General features: G+C 46.1%; 7 protein-coding genes across 7 annotated transcripts; 5 read left to right on the plus strand and 2 right to left on the minus strand.

Annotated features, from left to right (window-relative positions):
* Nucleotides 1–1,308: 1,308 nt before the first annotated feature.
* Nucleotides 1,309–2,661, plus strand: UA08_06430 (hypothetical protein; the record flags this gene model as incomplete). Its single annotated transcript, XM_020269186.1, has 3 exons — nt 1,309–1,461; nt 1,517–2,117; nt 2,168–2,661. The coding sequence occupies 3 exons, from the start codon at nt 1,309–1,311 to the stop codon at nt 2,659–2,661; spliced, it is 1,248 nt and encodes a 415-aa protein (XP_020118244.1).
* A 1,195-nt stretch (nt 2,662–3,856) lies between these two features.
* Nucleotides 3,857–4,437, minus strand: UA08_06431 (hypothetical protein; the record flags this gene model as incomplete). Its single annotated transcript, XM_020269197.1, has 3 exons — nt 3,857–3,967; nt 4,098–4,131; nt 4,421–4,437. The coding sequence occupies 3 exons, from the start codon at nt 4,435–4,437 to the stop codon at nt 3,857–3,859; spliced, it is 162 nt and encodes a 53-aa protein (XP_020118251.1).
* Nucleotides 4,438–6,437: 2,000 nt separating this feature from the next.
* On the plus strand, nt 6,438–7,511 carry UA08_06432 (hypothetical protein; the record flags this gene model as incomplete). The annotated part of the gene is made up of 1 exon (XM_020269205.1): nt 6,438–7,511. One exon carries the CDS (start codon nt 6,438–6,440, stop codon nt 7,509–7,511), a length of 1,074 nt encoding a protein of 357 aa, XP_020118250.1.
* A 603-nt stretch (nt 7,512–8,114) lies between these two features.
* UA08_06433 (hypothetical protein) lies at nt 8,115–12,083 on the plus strand (the record flags this gene model as incomplete). Its single annotated transcript, XM_020269207.1, has 7 exons — nt 8,115–8,200; nt 8,266–9,408; nt 9,463–10,209; nt 10,270–11,289; nt 11,352–11,616; nt 11,691–11,805; nt 11,884–12,083. 7 exons carry the CDS (start codon nt 8,115–8,117, stop codon nt 12,081–12,083), a joined length of 3,576 nt encoding a protein of 1,191 aa, XP_020118249.1.
* A 722-nt stretch (nt 12,084–12,805) lies between these two features.
* UA08_06434 (hypothetical protein) lies at nt 12,806–13,895 on the plus strand (the record flags this gene model as incomplete). The annotated part of the gene is made up of 3 exons (XM_020269208.1): nt 12,806–13,209; nt 13,266–13,575; nt 13,668–13,895. 3 exons carry the CDS (start codon nt 12,806–12,808, stop codon nt 13,893–13,895), a joined length of 942 nt encoding a protein of 313 aa, XP_020118248.1.
* Nucleotides 13,896–14,248: 353 nt separating this feature from the next.
* Nucleotides 14,249–15,672, minus strand: UA08_06435 (hypothetical protein; the record flags this gene model as incomplete). Its single annotated transcript, XM_020269209.1, has 5 exons — nt 14,249–14,848; nt 14,920–15,186; nt 15,285–15,330; nt 15,415–15,473; nt 15,529–15,672. 5 exons carry the CDS (start codon nt 15,670–15,672, stop codon nt 14,249–14,251), a joined length of 1,116 nt encoding a protein of 371 aa, XP_020118242.1.
* A 1,820-nt stretch (nt 15,673–17,492) lies between these two features.
* Nucleotides 17,493–19,542, plus strand: UA08_06436 (hypothetical protein; the record flags this gene model as incomplete). The annotated part of the gene is made up of 6 exons (XM_020269210.1): nt 17,493–17,925; nt 18,018–18,209; nt 18,279–18,613; nt 18,694–18,833; nt 18,884–19,290; nt 19,349–19,542. The coding sequence occupies 6 exons, from the start codon at nt 17,493–17,495 to the stop codon at nt 19,540–19,542; spliced, it is 1,701 nt and encodes a 566-aa protein (XP_020118241.1).
* Nucleotides 19,543–19,581: the final 39 nt, after the last annotated feature.

The following is a 19,581-nucleotide window of genomic DNA, read 5'->3' on the forward strand; positions in this document are numbered from 1 at the left end:
CTCATGGACGAGACTACTTTTCGTCATTTCACTTCAGGAATATATTACTACTGTATGGTAGGCAATTATACATCAAGTGTGACTAGTATAGATAAGTATAGATTTAGAGAAGATTGATGTCCGGAATCCACGGGTTCCATGGATTCCTTCATCATATCGCATGCTACGAGTGTCAATAATCAATAATTGGACGACATTGACCATGACTCTGAATTATAATGACAATTCTCTGTTGCAATCACCTCTTCAGGATGAAGTATCGCGAAGACTCGTACAGGTCTTCTTTATAGCTGGCGTCCCCCACCTCTCCATCCATTCCGATGCAACCGCCGCATTAGAAGTGATACGCTGAGCAGGCTCAAACGTCAACATTGATGCTAGAAGCTTCCGGAGACATGTCATTTCCTCCACACCAAACTCGCACGTTGACGGTTGCTCTCCTCGTCCCATAACACGCAGTCGCTCAGCCAAGGGCCGGGAATACGGCGCATGACTGCGGTGTGTGTCTGTTTTCCAAAAACCGTCTTCGTGGAAAAAGTCTGACTTTTGCTGCCATCTGTCCCACCAGCGTTTTGGAAGATGTCCTAAAGTGCTTATCATCTCCGCGATTACATGGTCCTGGTCTGGCATGAACCCTTCAAATAGAGGGCGTTCCCCAAGAATCTCATAAAGAGTGCATCCAAGAGTCCAAATGTCTATAGGCATGCCTAGATGCTCATTGAAAAATACTTCTGGCGGGGCGAGCAAGATCGGTGTGTGTAATTCATTGCGCTTTTCATCTTGAAGAAATGCCTCCCCGAAGTCTGAGATGATGACTCTTGCATCCATGACGTCTTCACTTGACTGGAATATCATGGCGGGCGGAACGCAATATTTAGGAACCTCCGGGCCATTTGGAGCTTTATCTAGACGTTCCACAGGGAGTGTCTGGGGTTGATTCTGACTTCTAAATAGTCTAGTCAATCTGCATTTGCTGGATCTTTTGTTTGAATGCAAATCGACCTGCGTGCGCGAAGTGCCATATGTTGCACATGGCCTTCGGAACTAGAGAATCCAAGGTAGATACGAGAGAAGTCGTCGTTCGCAGCTCTTCGCTTACTAAGCTGCAAGCGCCCAACGACCAGCCTAGAACAGAACGTAACTAGTGAGGGTAGAAGCATCACTCTTGCGCGCCACGAGAAAACTCTTCCTTGGAGTGCTGGTGAAAAACAGTAGACTTACATGTTCCCCAAGGTCATGCTCAGTCGATTCGCCCGCAGGTCCGCATTTTGGAACTTTAACCCGTGGAGTGCCTCTTCATCTCGCACCATGGCTTCATCTTCGAAAGTCCACCTCTCGCCGTCGCAGAAGCTCGTGTTCCGTGTTCCTGGAATCACATCAGAGACTGCCAATGTGACAAGCGAGCTATTGCAAAAGAATCACGAGAAACATCACATATTCTTCAACTATGCGGGCTTTCATGTACGCCATCTTCAGCATGACCTAATGCCGCACACCTTTGCTGACTATACAGTAGAATCATATCGCCCACCATCTCCTCTCTCTATTCGCCCTTAATGCAACTGTCGCCGAGCTCAGGCAAGGCTGGGACGACAATGTGTCGTACCAACGACCATTGTTGCCGTTCGAGCAGTCCATTGTGACGGAGATGCACAATCCAGAGAGATACAAGGCCTATTTGGGCAACGAGAAACACTATCATAACTTCCTTGTCTTTTTTGGAGAGGAGATTAGCCACAAGGGCTGGCAGGAGGTACTTAACGACTACGTATTCAATGGAGATGCGCGGGCAGATGACATGCTCGTACGCATGTTTAGTGGTGTGCTTCACCCAATTATCCATCTAGGCTTCGGCGTCGAGTTTGAGCAGCCTGCTATTATTGCAGAGGCTTTGGCCCAAGCTGCCGTTCACCACAACCGGGAAGCGTCACATTTAATCGACAGTGAGAAAGCTGCTAAAGCCCAGGGTTCAGATAGCAAACCCATCGTCCTGCTCTTGGATGAGATCTATGCAGACCCAGATCGTGCTTCAAGAAACATAACCAAGTACGCCAGTCAAGTACATGTCTCAGAGGAGAACCTGGAAGAAAAAACAGCCGAGATGATTAATGCAGCCGGTGAGCTTTCCAGGGCAAAATTAATATGTTGACTGACTGACGTTTGAAAGTATACTTCACCGGTGCCGCGCAAAATCCGCCTTACCAGGTCAAATTCGACTTTTTTTACATACACGCTGTAAACCTTGGCATCTTTTTCTGCTCATTTCTACAGCAGCCATGGCTGTCAATGCCCAGTAAGACCCGACTCCTTGAATGGAAAATCCGCATGGACTTGGCCATGTATGCCTCGCCAAGGCCTCCCGAGCTACTTCTTGACGAGATTGTTAATTATAAGTCAAAAAAAGATTCATCCTGGGAGGATATATTTAAGCGGGTCAAGATCTATCACGACGACGGGCACGCGTGCAAGCTTGTTCGCGCCCTCGCAAATGCCGAGCAATTCTGCAAGAAGTACGAAGACCAGGACGGATTCGTCATCAAGGGCGACATGTGGAGAAAGCTGGGTAATATGGCCATCGACAGTGTGGAAGCTGGCTCGCCAGACTATGTTCGAGGCGGGGCCTGGTCAAGTGTGCCGTTACGCGATCCATCTAAGATCTGAAGAGCTGTTTGTGTAGATATGGCTGCCTCGATGGAGGACATACTCTATTTATGTTCCTCATTAATGTATCCAGTGTTCCAAACTCAGATTGTTCTCAGCATATCTGGACCGTTGATGACAAGACGAGATCTTTGAACATATCATTCGTTTAATCCCTTGACAGGGGATTAACTAGTTATATGTTCTTGATAACATCAACTTCGAGCGCTAATTAGTTGACTTGAAGGTTGTCTTAGCTCTAAACTTTCAGGGACACTATAGGAAAGAACCGCATCATCCGGTGTGCTATATCTAAAGTGAAGAACTAGATGGCAAGTATGCAATAGCGCAGACTGATCTAAGCAAACTTATAAAGATTGGGCATGACTGGCGTTCCTCATGTCTGTGGAAACTAGAAAAGGCACAACCACTATACCTTACATTGGAGATAGATCAAGACGACCAACTTCTACCATTCATATCGTTCCACGTTCTCAGACACAGCACCTTATATTGGTACGGTTTAGGCTAGAAAAGAATGATCGATAACGCGGAAAACTAGATCCTGAATAGCTTTCAACACAAATACTTCTAAAAGCCACACAAAAGTTTAACATGACTGCTTTCATATTAAGCTATTACAACTGCTATGCACGTGGGCTGCTTACCGGCTTACTTGCAGGTGGCTTGCCTACAGGCTTTTATTTGGACGCACTAAGCAGATGTGAAATCATGCAATCAATATGAGAGCAAGCGTCATATGATTGTTAAATCAGCGGCAGTTCCACTAAATCTAAAGTTTGATCATAAATCGAGTCTATTCGTGATCCGAATCCTATAACAAGGCTTTCTGAAAGCCCCAATTCATCGCAGTTCAAGCATTGTATGTACAATGTAGTATTGTGGCTGATATTGCAGCCAACTCAAATCCTTAACGCAGTTTTGTGGATTATTTACTCAAATCTAGTGCAAAGAGGCATAGTGGGTGGGACAAGACCTAGTAGACGCCACCTTACAAGGTAGGAAAGTAACATTGTTTTGGATCGGGAAACTTTATGTAGTCCCGAAAGATGTGTTTATGTGTCGGAATGTTAGTGTTCCGACTTTGAACCCGATGGGTACATGTTGTTTGCATTTAGTAGCATATAAATGTTGTAAGGAGTAGCTCCTGAGATAGGAAGAATAAGAGAGGCACACGTACGCCGCATAGTACATACTACTCAGCACGTTCGCGGGTGTTCGCTGTAGAAGAGACATCTTCGCTCTCAATTTGCCCAATAAGGCGATGGTCACTGATGCAGATGGCTGCATGTTTATATGGCTCAAACTGGAAATCAAGTTCAGATAAGCTGTTGTACTACAACGTGGATCATGCTCTAGCGCTAACTACAGGTGATCCTCCAAAGTTGCATAGCACTAACCTAGCACTTAACTATTAACGATAAACATACACGTACAGAGTACTCCATAGGGGGCGCCCGTTCCCCTGATCTTTATAAATAGTAGATACTAGAATGGCATGCTAGCAGTTGCAGCCCCTTTTAGGTATTTGCCGGGGTATGCAACACTGAAATAGACATGGTATTGTACTCCATACTTATCTATACTCGGATGGAGTTACCATTGGTATTCGATGTTAGGAGGCATGAGATCCTAAAGGATATATAAATTGGTATATCATCTGACAGACCTGTTATAATTGTATGCCGAGAAAAGAAGGCTCTAAATCGACCTTGGAATTTTTGGCAAGCCAACGTGACCGTGCTATAACTAAACATACCTCATTAGCCAAGGCATTTAGATACGGGATAGCGACGTGTATCCCTCTCTTGTTGCATTCGTCTTCACTACTAGGGTACATCTCGCCCTGGCGCGCCATATACGTACTAGCAGCATTGTGAGGTGGTATTCTTAAACTTCAAAGCCTAGTCATTCAACTAAGTATGCGCATCCTGCCCCCAACTACCAGGTAAAGCGGCGCGAATGTGTTGAAGATTAGAAATTAAGTACGTATACTAGCTGCTGGGATACGAATACATTGGGGCCAAGATTTGCATGTGTACTATTTTAGCTTTCATGTAAATTATTGGACAGTTCCTGGCGCCCATGGCGATTAGTTTTACAATTTTTTTTTTCCCTAATCAAAAACAAGAAAGTAAGAAATAAACAAAAGATTTGAGGAGCGATGGAAATCATTCAAATAATGACATTAAGGATCGGGATCCTCGTCTTATGATTAAACTTTTAGGCGGCTTGCTGGCTCACTATAGTGAAACCCGGCATCAGATTAGACGCTTAGGTGAACTGCCGGAACGTCCGATGGCCCACGGGTACTCCGTGGCTCGTCTCAAGTTTTGGAATGCCGGTTGACACGAATTACTGCTAGAATGCCCCTTCTGAGGTTGCAGAAATCCAGGCACTATTGTCGACCGAGCCGCACCTAAATGACTAGATCTCCAACTAGTCTGAGGGGAGAAGTAGAAAGCTCCCAGCTTTCGAGTCGTGCACCGGAACGGCATGTTGTTGCTCGTTTATATACACCTGGATGGAAAAATGAAACCCCGATTGCTTCTAGATTTTTTGCATCCGCCGAATGCCAGAAATTACATACACTACGCCGTATCCGGCCTTGTATATTATTATTAAAGCCTCCACAGTACTAGGGCCGGTGGCTTGACGAGGATGCATGGATGCATGTACCTAGTAACGTCTTGGCGCATTTGTGTACAGATGAACTGGGCACCCACGTAGAAGCCAAACCCCCGCTAAGATGTCATCATTTCGAACGCATGCTATACCTACCTCAATATACTCGACGCTAAGTGAACAGAGAGTGGTATCCCGGGAGGTGCCAAATGAAAGCCACTGGTGAATTGCCAGGTATTGTTGGTGGCGGCGGTATTAGCTGAAGTCACAGTAGCATCCAACCTTGAGACTTGTTGTTTCTCTCAAAAAAGGTTAGTCAGTTGGCAAGCTAAAGAACATGTCCAGTATCTATTCATTAATAACTGCCCCTCTGCTCGCTTTCTTGACTAATATAATGGGTGGAGTTGTCTGTTTTGCCTGAAATGGGTAAAATTAAGTGCCTTTTGCAAGGCTCTGCCCGCAATAAGCCCTAACGAGCCGATTAACTTTGCTCTGCCGCACAGCCCGATATAAATAGTACGCCCTATGGAGCCGGCTGAAGATTAAAGTTGCTTACTGCTTATCATGCTACTTTTTTTAGGAAGTTATATCAAGACGATTGCGGAATCGGCATTGAGTAAACACTCCGCAAGTGGGCGCTTTTGCGGCTGCAAGGCCAAAAATACCTACGTAATACAGCGTGACCTGCTGTCGCCAAGTGGGTAGAATAGCCATGTACCTAACGCTAAGTGCTAGTCAAGTGCCAAGTGCACCTGCATTACGTGCTCCTAGTCCTGAAAATTATGTATGCTACGTCCGGGTGACATCGGTAGCTTGCTCCATCAGCTTGAAGATCGTTAGCTCATGGTGCAGCGGCATTGCCACTATACTTAAGTTTGAACTAACTAGCATGGCTTGGTGATTTTGCACAGGTAGCAGAAAGTTTGAAGCTAGAAACTTCCAATGCATCTGCCATGTCCCGCATTTGCATGCTAAGCTTTGATTGAAACTTTGCATGAGCGCTTGATCAAAGGGTTATATAAGGGGTCCTCGTCTCCGCCCAAGACTGCCTACCGTGATACTATCTCAGTACACAACCAGCTCTTGTGCAACATAACCCAATTTTTTCACATCCTTTTTACAACATTGGCAGAAGGTGATCTTTCGTTGCCATGGTCGCACAACAGTTCCTCGCTCGGCTATCGGCCGCAGCTCTTCTCCTTTTTTCCTCCTCTTCATTGGCCGCGCCAGTTGAAAAGCGTACGGGCGCTGTACCAGCTGTCTCCGGCTCAGAGGTTGTTATAGGAAGTGGAACATATCCACGCGCCAACTACCTCCAGGACGGTTCCATCCTCGCTGCTTACACTGCTACCCCGGACGATGAACATATTATCACTGTCGCTACCTCCACTGACAACGGAGTGAGCTGGACAAAAACCGGTACTGTGGCATCAGGACCCACGTCGACCACAGACATCGATAACCCATATCCGCTCCAGCTCCCCAATGGTCGTATCCTGATTGCCTTCAGAAACCACTCTCTCCAGGACGGCGTCTACACTTACTTCCGCATCACTATCTGCTACTCTGACGATAACGGCGCAACATGGTCATACTTGAGCACCCCAGCATCGGACCCGGGCCCGACCGACGGTAACTGGGAGCCCTTGTTGCGCATGGCCGAGGATGGCGTCACATTGCAACTGTACTACTCGCGCCAGGACTCCGGTGTTGACCAGGAAAGTTTGATGCGAACCTCAACCGACGGCGGCGCCACGTGGACCTCGGCTACTGTCATCAGCAGCGGAGGTGACGGCGATACTCGCGATGGCATGATCGGTGTTGCGACAGTCGATGGTGAAAACCTCATTATGGTCTTCGAGTCTGAAACGGACGGTGGCCTTTTCTCAGTCCACTCACAGACCAGCTCCGATGGCGGTGCCACATGGGGCAACCGTGCAGTTGTCTACGAGGCACAATCCGGTTGGAATGCGCAGGCCCCGCAGGTCATCAATGTCGGTGGCACTCTGGTCGTGAGCTTTATGTACGATCCAAACGACCTTAATGATGCATCCATCCAAGTCCTTACTAGTACCGACGGTGGCTCGACCTGGGGAGACATGACCGAGGCATTTCCTTCAGGCGCTTCATGGGCTGGCCTATTGACACTCGACGACGATACGAGTTTTCTGGCGTTGGCTAGTTACGACGGAGATGCCCAAGCTCAGAAGCTCGTCCTTTCGTGAAAAAAAAAAAAAAAAAAAAAAAAAAAAGAAAAAAAGAATTTTAGCAGCAGTAGCAGTAGTGCATTTACTTTGATATCCTGAACTGTTAGTATTGGTCGTATATCTTTACTTTATTACTTTATGTGTACATAGCCCGCTTAAAAATAATTCCACGCTATTCCCTTCCTGTGTAGACAGTGTTCAATAGACCCATATAGGCCTCAGCGGTGATTGGCGGAAAGCCTCGCCGCACGTGCCATGTGGCATGTGGTCTAGAAGCCCGTTGGATTGATTGTTGACGTCAATTTGGCTGGTCTGGCCACTCACAGGCGCCAGTCCAAACTATCCGCCCACTCAAACGACGAATGAGCAGTCCAGATAGGGCCCGCTGCTAATGCGCTAGTACTAACTAGGACTAGTTGTCGAGCCATCTTTCCAAGGCAGTCAATAGTCGGGGAACGCATGCAGCGAATCAGAGGTGTCGGCTGTTTTTCTCCAGCGAAACCTGCCCAATTTCCCTCTTTTCCCCCTCTTGTGATCGCCTTCCTTCTCAGAAACCAATGCGCAATGTGCCTCGCGCTGGCACGTTCGCTTACTGATCATATTATTAAGAAAAAGTGAAGAATGGGAACACCGCTGTCCGCCTTACCAGCGCGTGGTCAGTTACCTTCATTTGACGCTGAGAAGAAGCGGATACGGGATTTGTCGAGGTTAGTGTGCATGCTCTGCTCCTTTTTTTTTTTTGAACAATCGTTGATTGCCGTTTATCGAACAGATATTACAGTGCTATTCGCCAGCCTTCAACATCCCCAAACGCAACTCCATCGCCTCAGTTAGACGGGGATAGGAAGCGGACCCCGTCACTTTCCCAAGATATCATCCTTACTGCCCTAGTACAGCTGGGCGTCTACCGTTTCGGATGTAACCGTGCATTTGTCTCTCTGATCGATGGCCAAAACCAACATATTATATCCGAGGCGACGGCTTCGATCTCTTTACGAGACAGCAAAAAGCATCTACCGAACGATGGAATATACCTAGGCGTTACGACACTGGACCTAGTGTTTGGCGTTTGTCCACATGCAATGAAATTGTTCACCGGTCAGCATGTTCCTCAATTGCAAAACACGGCCAATGTGACAGCGAATCCTACTCGTTTTATCGTTCGTGACTTCACCCTCGAAAATAACTTCAAGGATAAGCCGTATGTGGTTGGATGGCCTTTCTTTCGTTTCTATGCGGAGGTTCCTGTGTATAGTCCTGCCGGTTATGTATTGGGTAGCTTCTGTGTAGTTGATGACAAGCCGCGACAGAATTTCAGTGATGCCGATGTTGTCGCGCTTCAAGAAATCTCGGATTCAATCTCGCGCCATCTGGAGAATGTCAGAATGGTACATTACCATGCGCGTTCTGATCGACTAGTGCAAGGATTGACGGACTTTGTGAAAGGTCATCCGGATGATGAACCATCATCGAATGTGCAACAAAGCATCTCACCGTTGACGCGCTTACCAAATCTGTCAAAAAAATCATCATTAGACGACTTGCATCCGAATATGATGGAATACTTATCTTTATCAAGCACGGTGACTGACGAGACTTCACCATTGGTATCGAGGCAGGACTCTTCAAATTTCACAGCGAGTACTTCTATCTCCTCTCCGCTGCACATGACTGCCATCTCCCAGCCTAGCATCGATGATTTCACCAAAGATAGAACTACAAAACCATCTGTGAATCGCAAGCAATCTGTCGTGGGTACAACCGCTGCAGGCGCTACCTCTGTTGCCGTTAAGGAAGACGTACCTATTTCAAGGCGCATCGAAGCCATATTTTCTCATGCGTGTACCTTGCTAAAAGCATCCATGGATTTAGATGATGTGTTATTTCTTGACGCCTGCCATTGCAACTCTGGGATGTAAGTTTTTCCAACCTTCCTTCTGTATTGGGTTTGTTACTTACTCTCTTTAAGTGGCCCTTCCCTAGAGTCAACAGATTGGGAGCCTTTTCCAACGACGGTCGACACTGATAATGCAAGCAATTCTCCTCCCAATACAAAAGACGCATTGTGCAAAGTTCTCAGTTCTCCGTTGCCCAAATTCGGCCACGCTACCACTCAAGATGACACCACCATCTACTCAATAACGGAATCGTTCCTTCAACATTTGATCACCAAATACCCTCGGGGAAAAGTGTTCGATTTAGACGGCATTTTACCTTCTTCCCCTGATGAACCAGTGGACGCAGATCATGAGGCAACCTCTCATATACGCGCACGAGCATTCTGGGGTAGCCCGGAGTCGCATAAAAGCGATCCAAGTGATGTCGCAGAAACGGCAGCACGGTTGTTAAGCTACTTCCCAGAAGCTAAATCCGTGATTTTCCTTCCCTTGTGGGACTGGAATAAAGGCCAGTGGCTGGCAGGTACTCTCATCTGGTCTCGCGATAGCGAGCGACCTCTAGAGTTGGAAGAATTTAACTACTTCAAAGTGTTCGGAGACACAATAATTTCAGAAGTTGCAAGAGTGACGACTTTTGAACAAGAAAAGTCAAAGTCCGGTTTTATCTCGTCCGTCAGTCACGAGCTTCGCTCTCCTCTGCATGGAATGCTGGCTAGTGCCGAGTTGCTACTTGGGACTCCCTTACAGCCTGAACAGCATGATCTAGTTAAGATGCTAGAGACGTGTGGACTTACTCTTCTGGACACGATGAATCATTTGTAAGTGGATTCGAGTCTGATACTCATCATATATTCGAAGGACTAAGTCTATTTCTACAGGTTGGACTTCACAAAAATCAACAATTTGACAAAAGCTGATTCAGAGAATGATTCACATCACTCTACGGCTAATTTAGTCGGAACATTTGACCTCGGCGTCCTACTGGAGGAAGTTGTCAACGCCCTGTACCTCGAGAAGCATGCTGCTTCTGTTTCACGTAACATTGCTTCTTCACCTACCGAAGCCATGCAATTAGGGGATAAGAGCAATGGCAATCTTTCAGTTGTTCTCCGCATTACCGAACAAGATGCTTGGAAGTTGCAATCTGTCTCCGGCGCCTGGAGGCGAATTATCATGAATATCTTTGGCAACGCACTCAAACATACAGAAGCTGGTTTCATCGAAGTCTCGCTGCGTAAGCTCAGGAAGGAGTCTCAAGGCACTAGCGAAGTCGCTCACTTGTCAATCGTCGATACTGGACACGGAATGTCAGCTGATTTTCTAAGGAACAAATTGTTCTCGCCCTTTGCACAGGAGGACTCGCTTTCGGAAGGAGTTGGACTGGGTATGAGCATTGTGCAGCAACTAGTCGGTCTCATGAAAGGCACAATTGATGTGAAAAGTGAACGCGACATTGGGACGCAGGTGGATGTCTTCATTCCCATCCACCCTGCGCCGAACGCATCCCTGCTTTCTCTGTCGCAAACTCCTGTCCCTGATGGAGCGAAATTGATCAAATTTTGCCTCATAGGGTTCAATGGATATTCTGAGCTGACAGAAGTGCCAACAGGCAGTTTGAGTCGGGAAGCGAAACGTAGGCTCTGTATTCAGAGCCTTTTCGCTCATGTAATCACCCACCGCTCCGGTTGGAGTGTGTCATTTGCCGAAACTTTCAGCAGCGCGCGTGGAGATGTCGCTATTGTGGAAGAGGAAACTTTAGACAAGATGATTCGGGAGAAGCCATCACGGTCAATTGATACATTTGGCTTTAATCGACTGATAGTCCTAGGCGACATAATGCCATCTTCGGCCGTTCTCGACCTCAAAAACAGAGGAGAAATCGTTTCTATACATCCACCGTGAGTAATCTTTCCTCCCCTCGTTACTTACATTTGTTTACTGAATCATAATTGCGGTAAAGTTTCTACCCTCGCAAAATTCTCGAGGCCTTGAACTGGACTTTGGAGGCCAACGAAACCACGAAACAACCAGTGCATGACTCTTTACGGGTACCACGAAACCAGACAGCTATAGATGCACAGATTTCGGAATCTCCGACGCCGGTTCATGAACGACTGACTCCCTTAGTAACCGAGGGTTCCCCAGTGTCGAAGTTCCGAAATGTGTCCAAGCAAAATAACAATCTACATGTGCTTATCGTAGATGATAATGAGATAAATCTCAAGGTTCGTGGCTAACGAATTCCTCATACATCTCCTTACTATTTTTGGGTCAATACTAATATTCCTTTCTTCCTCAGGTTCTGTCTGCATATATCCGCAAACTGGGTCACACTTACGAGACAGCCACGAATGGTTTGATAGCCTTAAATAAGTATAAGGAGAGTCCAAGGTCATTCGGGCTTGTGCTTATGGGTAAGTCCGGAATGGTTGTTTTTATTCAACAGTGATTTTCTGACCAAAAGCTACTGTATAAAGATATTTCGATGCCAGTATTGGACGGCATAGCTGCGACTAGAAAGATTAGAGCCTTTGAGAGACAGCAGGAATTTCGTCCGGTCACGGTCCTTGCGGTTACAGGAGTTGCGTCGGCCACAATGCAACAGCAGGCTTTGTCTGCCGGGGTCGACAACTATCTGATTAAGCCCCTCTCGTTGCAGCAACTCAAACAAGTTATAGCGAATACTGCATGATTTGCAGAAATATGGCGTCTTTCGTCGGGGTTCAGAATAGATATGTGCATGAATTGGAGTTATGCATATGCTGGGTAACGGAGTTTTATTACCTTTCATTTGGAAATGTAAATAAGAATATATAAGCATAGATGTGGAAAGGGGTGGTGCGGTGTTTTTGGTTTATATCGTGGAGATTTTTAACACAGCGTTCATCTTCCTGTCGATAACAAGTGTGCTTTGTAGGATACGTGAACATCCAACATAAGACTTTCTTTAGTCGCAGTTCTCGTCGTTGATTATTACAAGTCTAGAAATTTGCATTGTATAGTCAAAGAGCGAGTCATAATAGCGAAGATTTCATCACTTTGTTCTAGTGATCTACCTAGGACACTGGCATGACCGGGTCTCGCAACGTACCATTTCATTTTTCCAACCCACATTCAATAAGACATCGCCATGGGGCCCAGACAGTTAGAGACTTTTCACATCGAAAAGGGGGGGAAGAATGTGTAGCGAAAGCGAGTTCCTCAATGTCTCCGTTAAGTCTCCGAGAGGACTAGCAAGGTACCTATCTAGGTTGGTATATAACTAGCATCTGCCCTCTCGATAGTTTCCAGCTGTAGTAGAACCCTTTGAATTAAGACTTGAATACTTGCCAATTAATCGAGACTATTGCGAGCCATTGCTGGCAGCTTGATTTGTCTTTGAAGTCTTCGACCGAACGAGCCACACCATATAATATGACGACCCCGGCAGCAATTTTCGACGCACTTATCATCGGTGCAGGTCCAGCCGGACTTTCAGTCGCTACTGGTCTTGCACGTCAACTGCACACCGCAGTTGTCTTCAACACAGGCGTGTTTCGCAATGCAAAGACCAGACACATGCACAATGTTCTGGGCTGGGACCATCGTGATCCTGCGGAATTCCGTGCACAAGGTCGCAATGATTTATTGGCGAGATACTCGACAATCCGTTTCCTCGATGTCGGGATCGAGGCCGTATTCAAAGGACCAGATGGTCGCTTTGAGGCTAGAGACGTCAATGGGCAGTCTTGGAAAGGAAAGAAACTTGTCCTAGCAACGGGAGTGAAAGATGTATTCCCCGACATCGACGGTTATGCGGATTGTTGGGGACAGAGCATGTAAGTTTGTGTCCTTGGTAAAATTCAATCGACTCAATACTGACATTTGACCCCAGATTCCACTGTCTCTTCTGTGACGGGTATGAAGAGCGCGGAGCAGAATCAGCCGGCGTTTTAGCAACCGACCTCCTTGGAACGACCCACAGAGCCACGCATGGAATTCGTATGGCAAAACGACTGACAAAGCAAGTCTCCGTCTACACAAATGGAGACAACGAGTGGGCATCGACGCTTCAGAGTTTGATAGCCGGCGATGACGGCTTCAAGATTGACTCTCGTCCAATTGCTAGGCTGGAGAATAGTCAAACAGGAGCCGGAATTGTGATTTATTTCAAGGATGGCAGTCATGTTAAAGAGGCATTCTTGGTAAGCATTCACTCTTCCGTCGTATATGCCCTTCTTTTCTTCACAAGTTGATATGTAATGCTGATATTTTTTTTTGTCTCCTTCACTGATAGGCGCATGCTCCTAATTACGTCGTCAACGGGCCTTTCATAGAAAACCTTGGGCTTGAAAAAACAGAAACCGGTGATATTAAAGTCTCTCCCATGTTTAATGAGACATCCATGTCTGGCGTGTTTGCTGTTGGTGACTGTGCCAATCCAATGAAGGCAGTGACACCATCAATCTCTATGGGAACAGGAACCGCAGGCGCCATTGTGATGCAACTTCAAGGCGAAAAATAGAAATAAACTCAAGTTTATGTTGCATTTTTCAAATATTTGGGAAATGTTTCCAAGTTTTACTTCTGGATATGCTGTACCTCGCTATAGAAATAATGTGCTTTCTTTGAATGTCTGTTGAAATTTTTGTCTCTCTTTTTGAATCAATGAGTGACACAGATAATGCCAATCGAGTCTTTTAGTTTTCGGGTACACAACCTGGCTGGCATGAGGCTCGTCATTTGGGATCTACCCACTATGTATAACAGAACTCCAACCCCTCGGTCTTCGTGCCTTGAGCCAGACAAAGGAATGGCACTGTGATCGTTGGATAGGTTGGTCCAAGCAGCCACCAGTGCAAGCTAGTTGTATCAATATTATTTTCTAGTAAATTCAAAATAATTCCGGTTCAACTCCGCAGATGATGTCGACCTGTCTCTTTTACTAACCATGTCGACTGATGATGTGACTTTAATTCCATTTTGGTGGAACAGCTCTTCCTCAGACTCATTATGCCAGTGCTCCCCACGCTCGCATGTGGTGTCACCAGGAATAGATGCCACGCGAGTGCGTCTGAGTCGTTTAGGCCGGGAGCCGTATGGCAGCTCAGAGAGCTCGTTTGATGCAGCGGAATGTTTCTGCTTTTGGTACGATGATGAACCTGGTTGACCCGTCGAGTCGAATGGCTTCTTGGTGATATATCTAACCCAGATGGCTTTCAATGATGCTGCGTTCGATACCATGATGGCGACGTCAAGTTCAATTGCCGAGACAATAACCATCTTCCCCAATGTCCAAGTGAAGTCTGGGCTGACCTCGAACTCGTGAAGGACTATTATACGGAGGAAGGAGACTAGAGGCGAGACTCCACCAAAAGTGATGACGGCAATCAATGCAATACGGCGGCGACGGCTGGCCTGCATGTTCCACAGTGGCTGAATGGGTAGTGTTAGAACTATGAGGTCTCCTGTGATACACTAAGACATCGCGGTTAGAATATATGTTGAAACTTCGAGAACAGTTATAATAGATAAAGAAAACAACTTACCAATGCTACAGCAACATAATATGTAATCTTCGTAGACAAACACTTAGCGTCGGGGTAAGCTGCTGCATCCCAGAATGCCGCAAGCGGGATGCATTGAAGACAATAAATCAGCCAAGCTATAATTGTGAAGGTCGTAACAAGACCCATTGTTCCGTAGACCAAGTAGGTGAATTGCCTAGTATGCGAGATTCGAAGGTAGAAGAAGAGAAAGGACATTTTTATTGTAAAATGCATCCATATGTAGTATATCTCTTCGGCAAAAAGCGCCTAGGGAGCATTGATTATTAGATTCGAATTCACGTTGAATGAAAATTTCGTGATCAAACGTAGTACGTAGCATAAGTATAGTTAATAGATTATCATACCTTTGTCAGTGTGAGAAGCTCTTCGGTGCTAACATCTCCGATATGCCTAAGAGATTCTTGTTAGCCCAGCTAATCGAGGCATTGAAGACAAACACAATCGTGCAATGTTGTGGAAGATTTCGACACTTACAATCCGCCACCAAAACGAACAAAAAGATAAAACATGCCTTGTTGACCAGCATTAAAAACCTAAGCCGGAAAATGTCAGAAACCGATGTATCCTAGTTCAGCACGGTAATCTCACCAGAATTGCACTCATAACAGCATCGTCCCATCCAAAGTTTTTTATAATGAAATACCTCGACCATAACCGTAGACAGATTGTTATTGTTGACAACAACCAAAACACGGTGGAGATGCCATTAGCTGCAGGCTGGAGTGTTTTCATTTTTAAGAGTATGAATCGAGATGGGTTTTCTTGTCAATAGGTTTATCAATCACGCCGTTGATAGACGTGACATCGACCCCGTGCAAAGAAATAGTGACAAAATCCCGGGGTAGGAGGCCACCTCTATTTAAAAACCAAGGCGTAACCTCAGTTCAATGGCATTGGAACGACAGAAAAACGCAAACCATAGATGGAATGGCCTAGATATTCCCTATAAATATCTCGACTCTATATGAATACAAGGTCTGTAATTCATTGCTAGAATCCTAGGGGATGGGCGTTGCCGTATTCAGACTGTAGAGACATTATCGGTATTAGTTGAAGCCGCTAAGATGTCCACAGTGACTAGAGCGCTGATCTGTTTTCATTCCGCACGCGACAGAAGTTTTCAAGTAGGAGCGAGCCGGGATGGTAGTACTAGTAAATTTTATTTCATTTCTACTATTTTATATGCTGTGACCCCGATTTCATTGAGCTAAGTTTTAGTGCTTCGTATTAGTACCAGTATTCAACTTAGAAACCGCAGAGTACGTAGTAGTAACAAGGACTAGAGGGACACAGCGACCGTGTCCTTGTAGAGGTCGTTATAGACTTTGTAACAATTCGCATTTTTCGTCATCAATCGATGTACATCACACCGATGGTATATCGAATATTTAGACCGTTCTACGCTCTTATCCTGTCGGCAAGGTCACAAACATATATAGCGCTTCGTATGGCTGAATATATCAAGCCAGTGTGCCCTGGAAGCATATAAAAGTATATAATATAACCTTGTCGACCTTGGAAGGCCAAAATCTGAGAGTTATGCTCACCCATTCGTAGGCTAGTGCCAACGACTAGTTTAGAGCAACCCGCGGAAAAGGCTTACTTCAAATCTGGTTGCTCCACCTGTCAGTTTGGATCAAGAATTCTAGGCTATGGATATGTGCCGCTGTTTACCACTTGTCGGTTCTTGTAGCCGCTCCAGTGGCTTCCTTTTCAGGTAATTTCTCTTCTGTGACGGGAGCTTGTTAGGGTTCGGCTCGACATGTGCCGCGTTGACAGGCCGCACTACGGAGTATGGATCAACACAAGTAAACGGCCCAATACTAAAGCTGACACTATTTACGCGGCCAGGTTTCAGCTTGGGGATTGCTGCAATTTGGCAGCCTTTTGAGCCTGTAATCAGCCAACCGGATGGCATTCCTGCCTACCAGCGGCACGGCAGAGCCATTTTAAACACTAAGCAAGGATGGCACGGACTCGGAGCACAGCTTACGTCTTACATTAGAGCGTTAGCACTGGACTCTTCAGGTTCAAGAAGGCAAGACTGTCCGCATTAGCGAGCCCGACAAAAGTGGCGAATGCCGTGAGTCGAGACAGACCGTTTCTTTAGAACGCATTGATCAACTGTCCGAAAGCTAGGCCGACCGTTGTAGAGTTTCATGCGGCACATAGCTCCGCTCAAGTAAGTATGTACCTAACCAAATAGCTTGTTATATCCTTGGGTTATCTTTATACTTGGTAGTATTATGACTCTTCAGGGGTGGAAAATGAAACTCACTGGTTTATATTCCTTCGTCATTTCTAGCTAACATTTGCCTTGCAGTCAATTCTCTTCTTTTCCTTTCCTTTCTTTTCTTTTTTTTTTTTCTTTTTCAGATTTGCTCATTTGGCCCCAGCCGTCTGTCAATGGTGCCTAAGTCAAAACTCAAAGGAATCTGACAACTATTCATATTGGCTAGGTAGTTATGCTCTTTTAGTCGAGTTGAATAGGAGCACATTCTTGCGCACAATACTCCACAAAAAGAGCCAACAAAGTACTGGCTCTTGTCAACATGAAAGCTCAGCTCCCCACAGTCCTCACCCTCCTGTCGCCGGGTCTTTTACAGGTGGCCGCCACCTTCGCTGTGTTGGGAGTGGCATTTCACTTAAGCATCCGAAAAATCGAAATTGATTACCGACTTTGGCACCTGTCAGCAGTATATCTCTTTGTCTGGGCTACTCTGGTGGGAATCTATGTGAAGCTATTCGATCTGAGCTGGCTGCTTGCCCTTACAACGGCTTGTTTTGCTGGCCTGTGCTTCAACGTCTCTCTAGCCGCTAGTATCGCAGCTTATCGACTGTTCTTTCACCGGCTGCGAAATTTCCCCGGACCCTGGGGCGCGAAACTAAGCCGGGTTTATGCCGTGAAGCTTGCATCGAAAAATCTTCAGTATCACCTTGAGCTGCAAAACCTGCACAAGAAGTATGGTGATTTTGTCCGCACAGGTCGGTTCATGCATAAAATACCATTCTTTAGATAACGGATCATTACACGACAGGATAAACTGATCAAGTGACCTATGTGACCACGCATTTAGGCCCGCGCGAGATTTCCATCATTCGCCCATCGGCTGTCCAGGCCATTAATGGTCCCAAGTCCGCTTGTATGAGGTCAACTTGGTACAGTCAGGTCTCAGATGATGTGACCATAATTTCACTGAATTCCACCCGAGATGTTGACGTTCATCGCCGTCGCCGGCGGGCGTGGGATCGCGGTTTCAGTGTAAAAGGTATGTTCTTGATGTATTCTTTCAGCTATAACTACTGTTCCTATTCTGATGACTTCCATTCATTCAAAGCGATATCCACCTACGCTCCGAGGGTCAGATCTAAAGTCGACGTGTTTATAAACCAGCTACGTACGCGTACGGGCGAGCCAGTAAACATCACGGAATGGTCTATGTTTCTAACGTTCGATGTGATGGGCGCTATCGGATTTGGGAAGGATTTCAAACAGCTTGAAGAAGCAAAGGAACACGGAGCGATTAAAGGATTGCATGAGCAAATGGCGATATTAGGGCTGTTGGCTCACCTGCCGTGGTTTTTGTCCCTACTGGCCTCACTTCCCGGGTTAACTGGAAGCTATGGCACATTTACCGAATATTGTCACGACCAGGTGAAGGAAAGAATTACTGTATGCTGTTTTTTTTTTTTTCTTTTCCCCCAGTGTCAAAATCTGTCCTCGTGCTGTCGAAACTAACGCAACATTTCTAGAAATGGGAACAAATGAAATCCCAAGATCCCACTGATGTCATCTCTTGGCTGATCAAGGCTTTGAAAGAGAAAGACTCATCTGCACCGCCCGGTGAAGTGGCTCTACAAGAGGATGGCCGTCTTTTGATTATAGCAGGAAGGTATGTATCCTACACATACTTGTATATGCTCTTTCTAAACATAATCAAAGTGATACAACGGGTGCAACTTTGGCAAATGCGCTTTATTTCCTCACGGCCAATCCATCCGTTTTCAAAGAACTTCAAACACAACTCGACGGTCTTTTCTCCGAAATCGGTGAAGGGTTTACTTACGACCAGGTGCGCGATATCCCATACCTGGAAGCTATCATCAACGAGACGCTCCGACTCAAACCAGCTGTGCCCAGCGGCCAGCAACGTGTAACGCCTCCTGGCGGTCTTCAAATCGACGAGGTGTGGATTCCCGAGGATGTCAATGTTGTTGTTCCACAGTACACTATTCAGAGAGACAATAGGAACTTTCCCGAAGGCGAGAAGTTTCTCCCTGAGAGATGGCTGGTTGAAAATAAGGGGAAAATGATCTTGAATGAACAAGCATACTTCCCGTTCCAGCTTGGTGAGTCTATACTATCCCCTGCCTTCTTTGTCAGACTAATGTTACTGACACAAACCAGGCCAATACTCATGTGTTGGCAAGCAACTTGCTCTCATGGAGCTCCGCTTGGCAATTGTACTCTTTGCTCTGAATTTTGACGTGGTCCTTGCTCCTGGGGAGGATGGCGTAAAATTCGATCAAGGGGCTCAGGATACCTTCACCTTTACAGTCTCTGCGCTACAAGTAGTATTAAAGGAACGTGCAAGACCCTAGCTCCGTGCCGGATGACAAGTGGCAATACAATAAGTTCCA

This window comes from Talaromyces atroroseus (genome assembly GCF_001907595.1).
Source record: "Talaromyces atroroseus strain IBT 11181 chromosome Unknown scaffold_9, whole genome shotgun sequence".
Classification (NCBI taxonomy): Eukaryota; Fungi; Ascomycota; class Eurotiomycetes; order Eurotiales; family Trichocomaceae; genus Talaromyces; species Talaromyces atroroseus.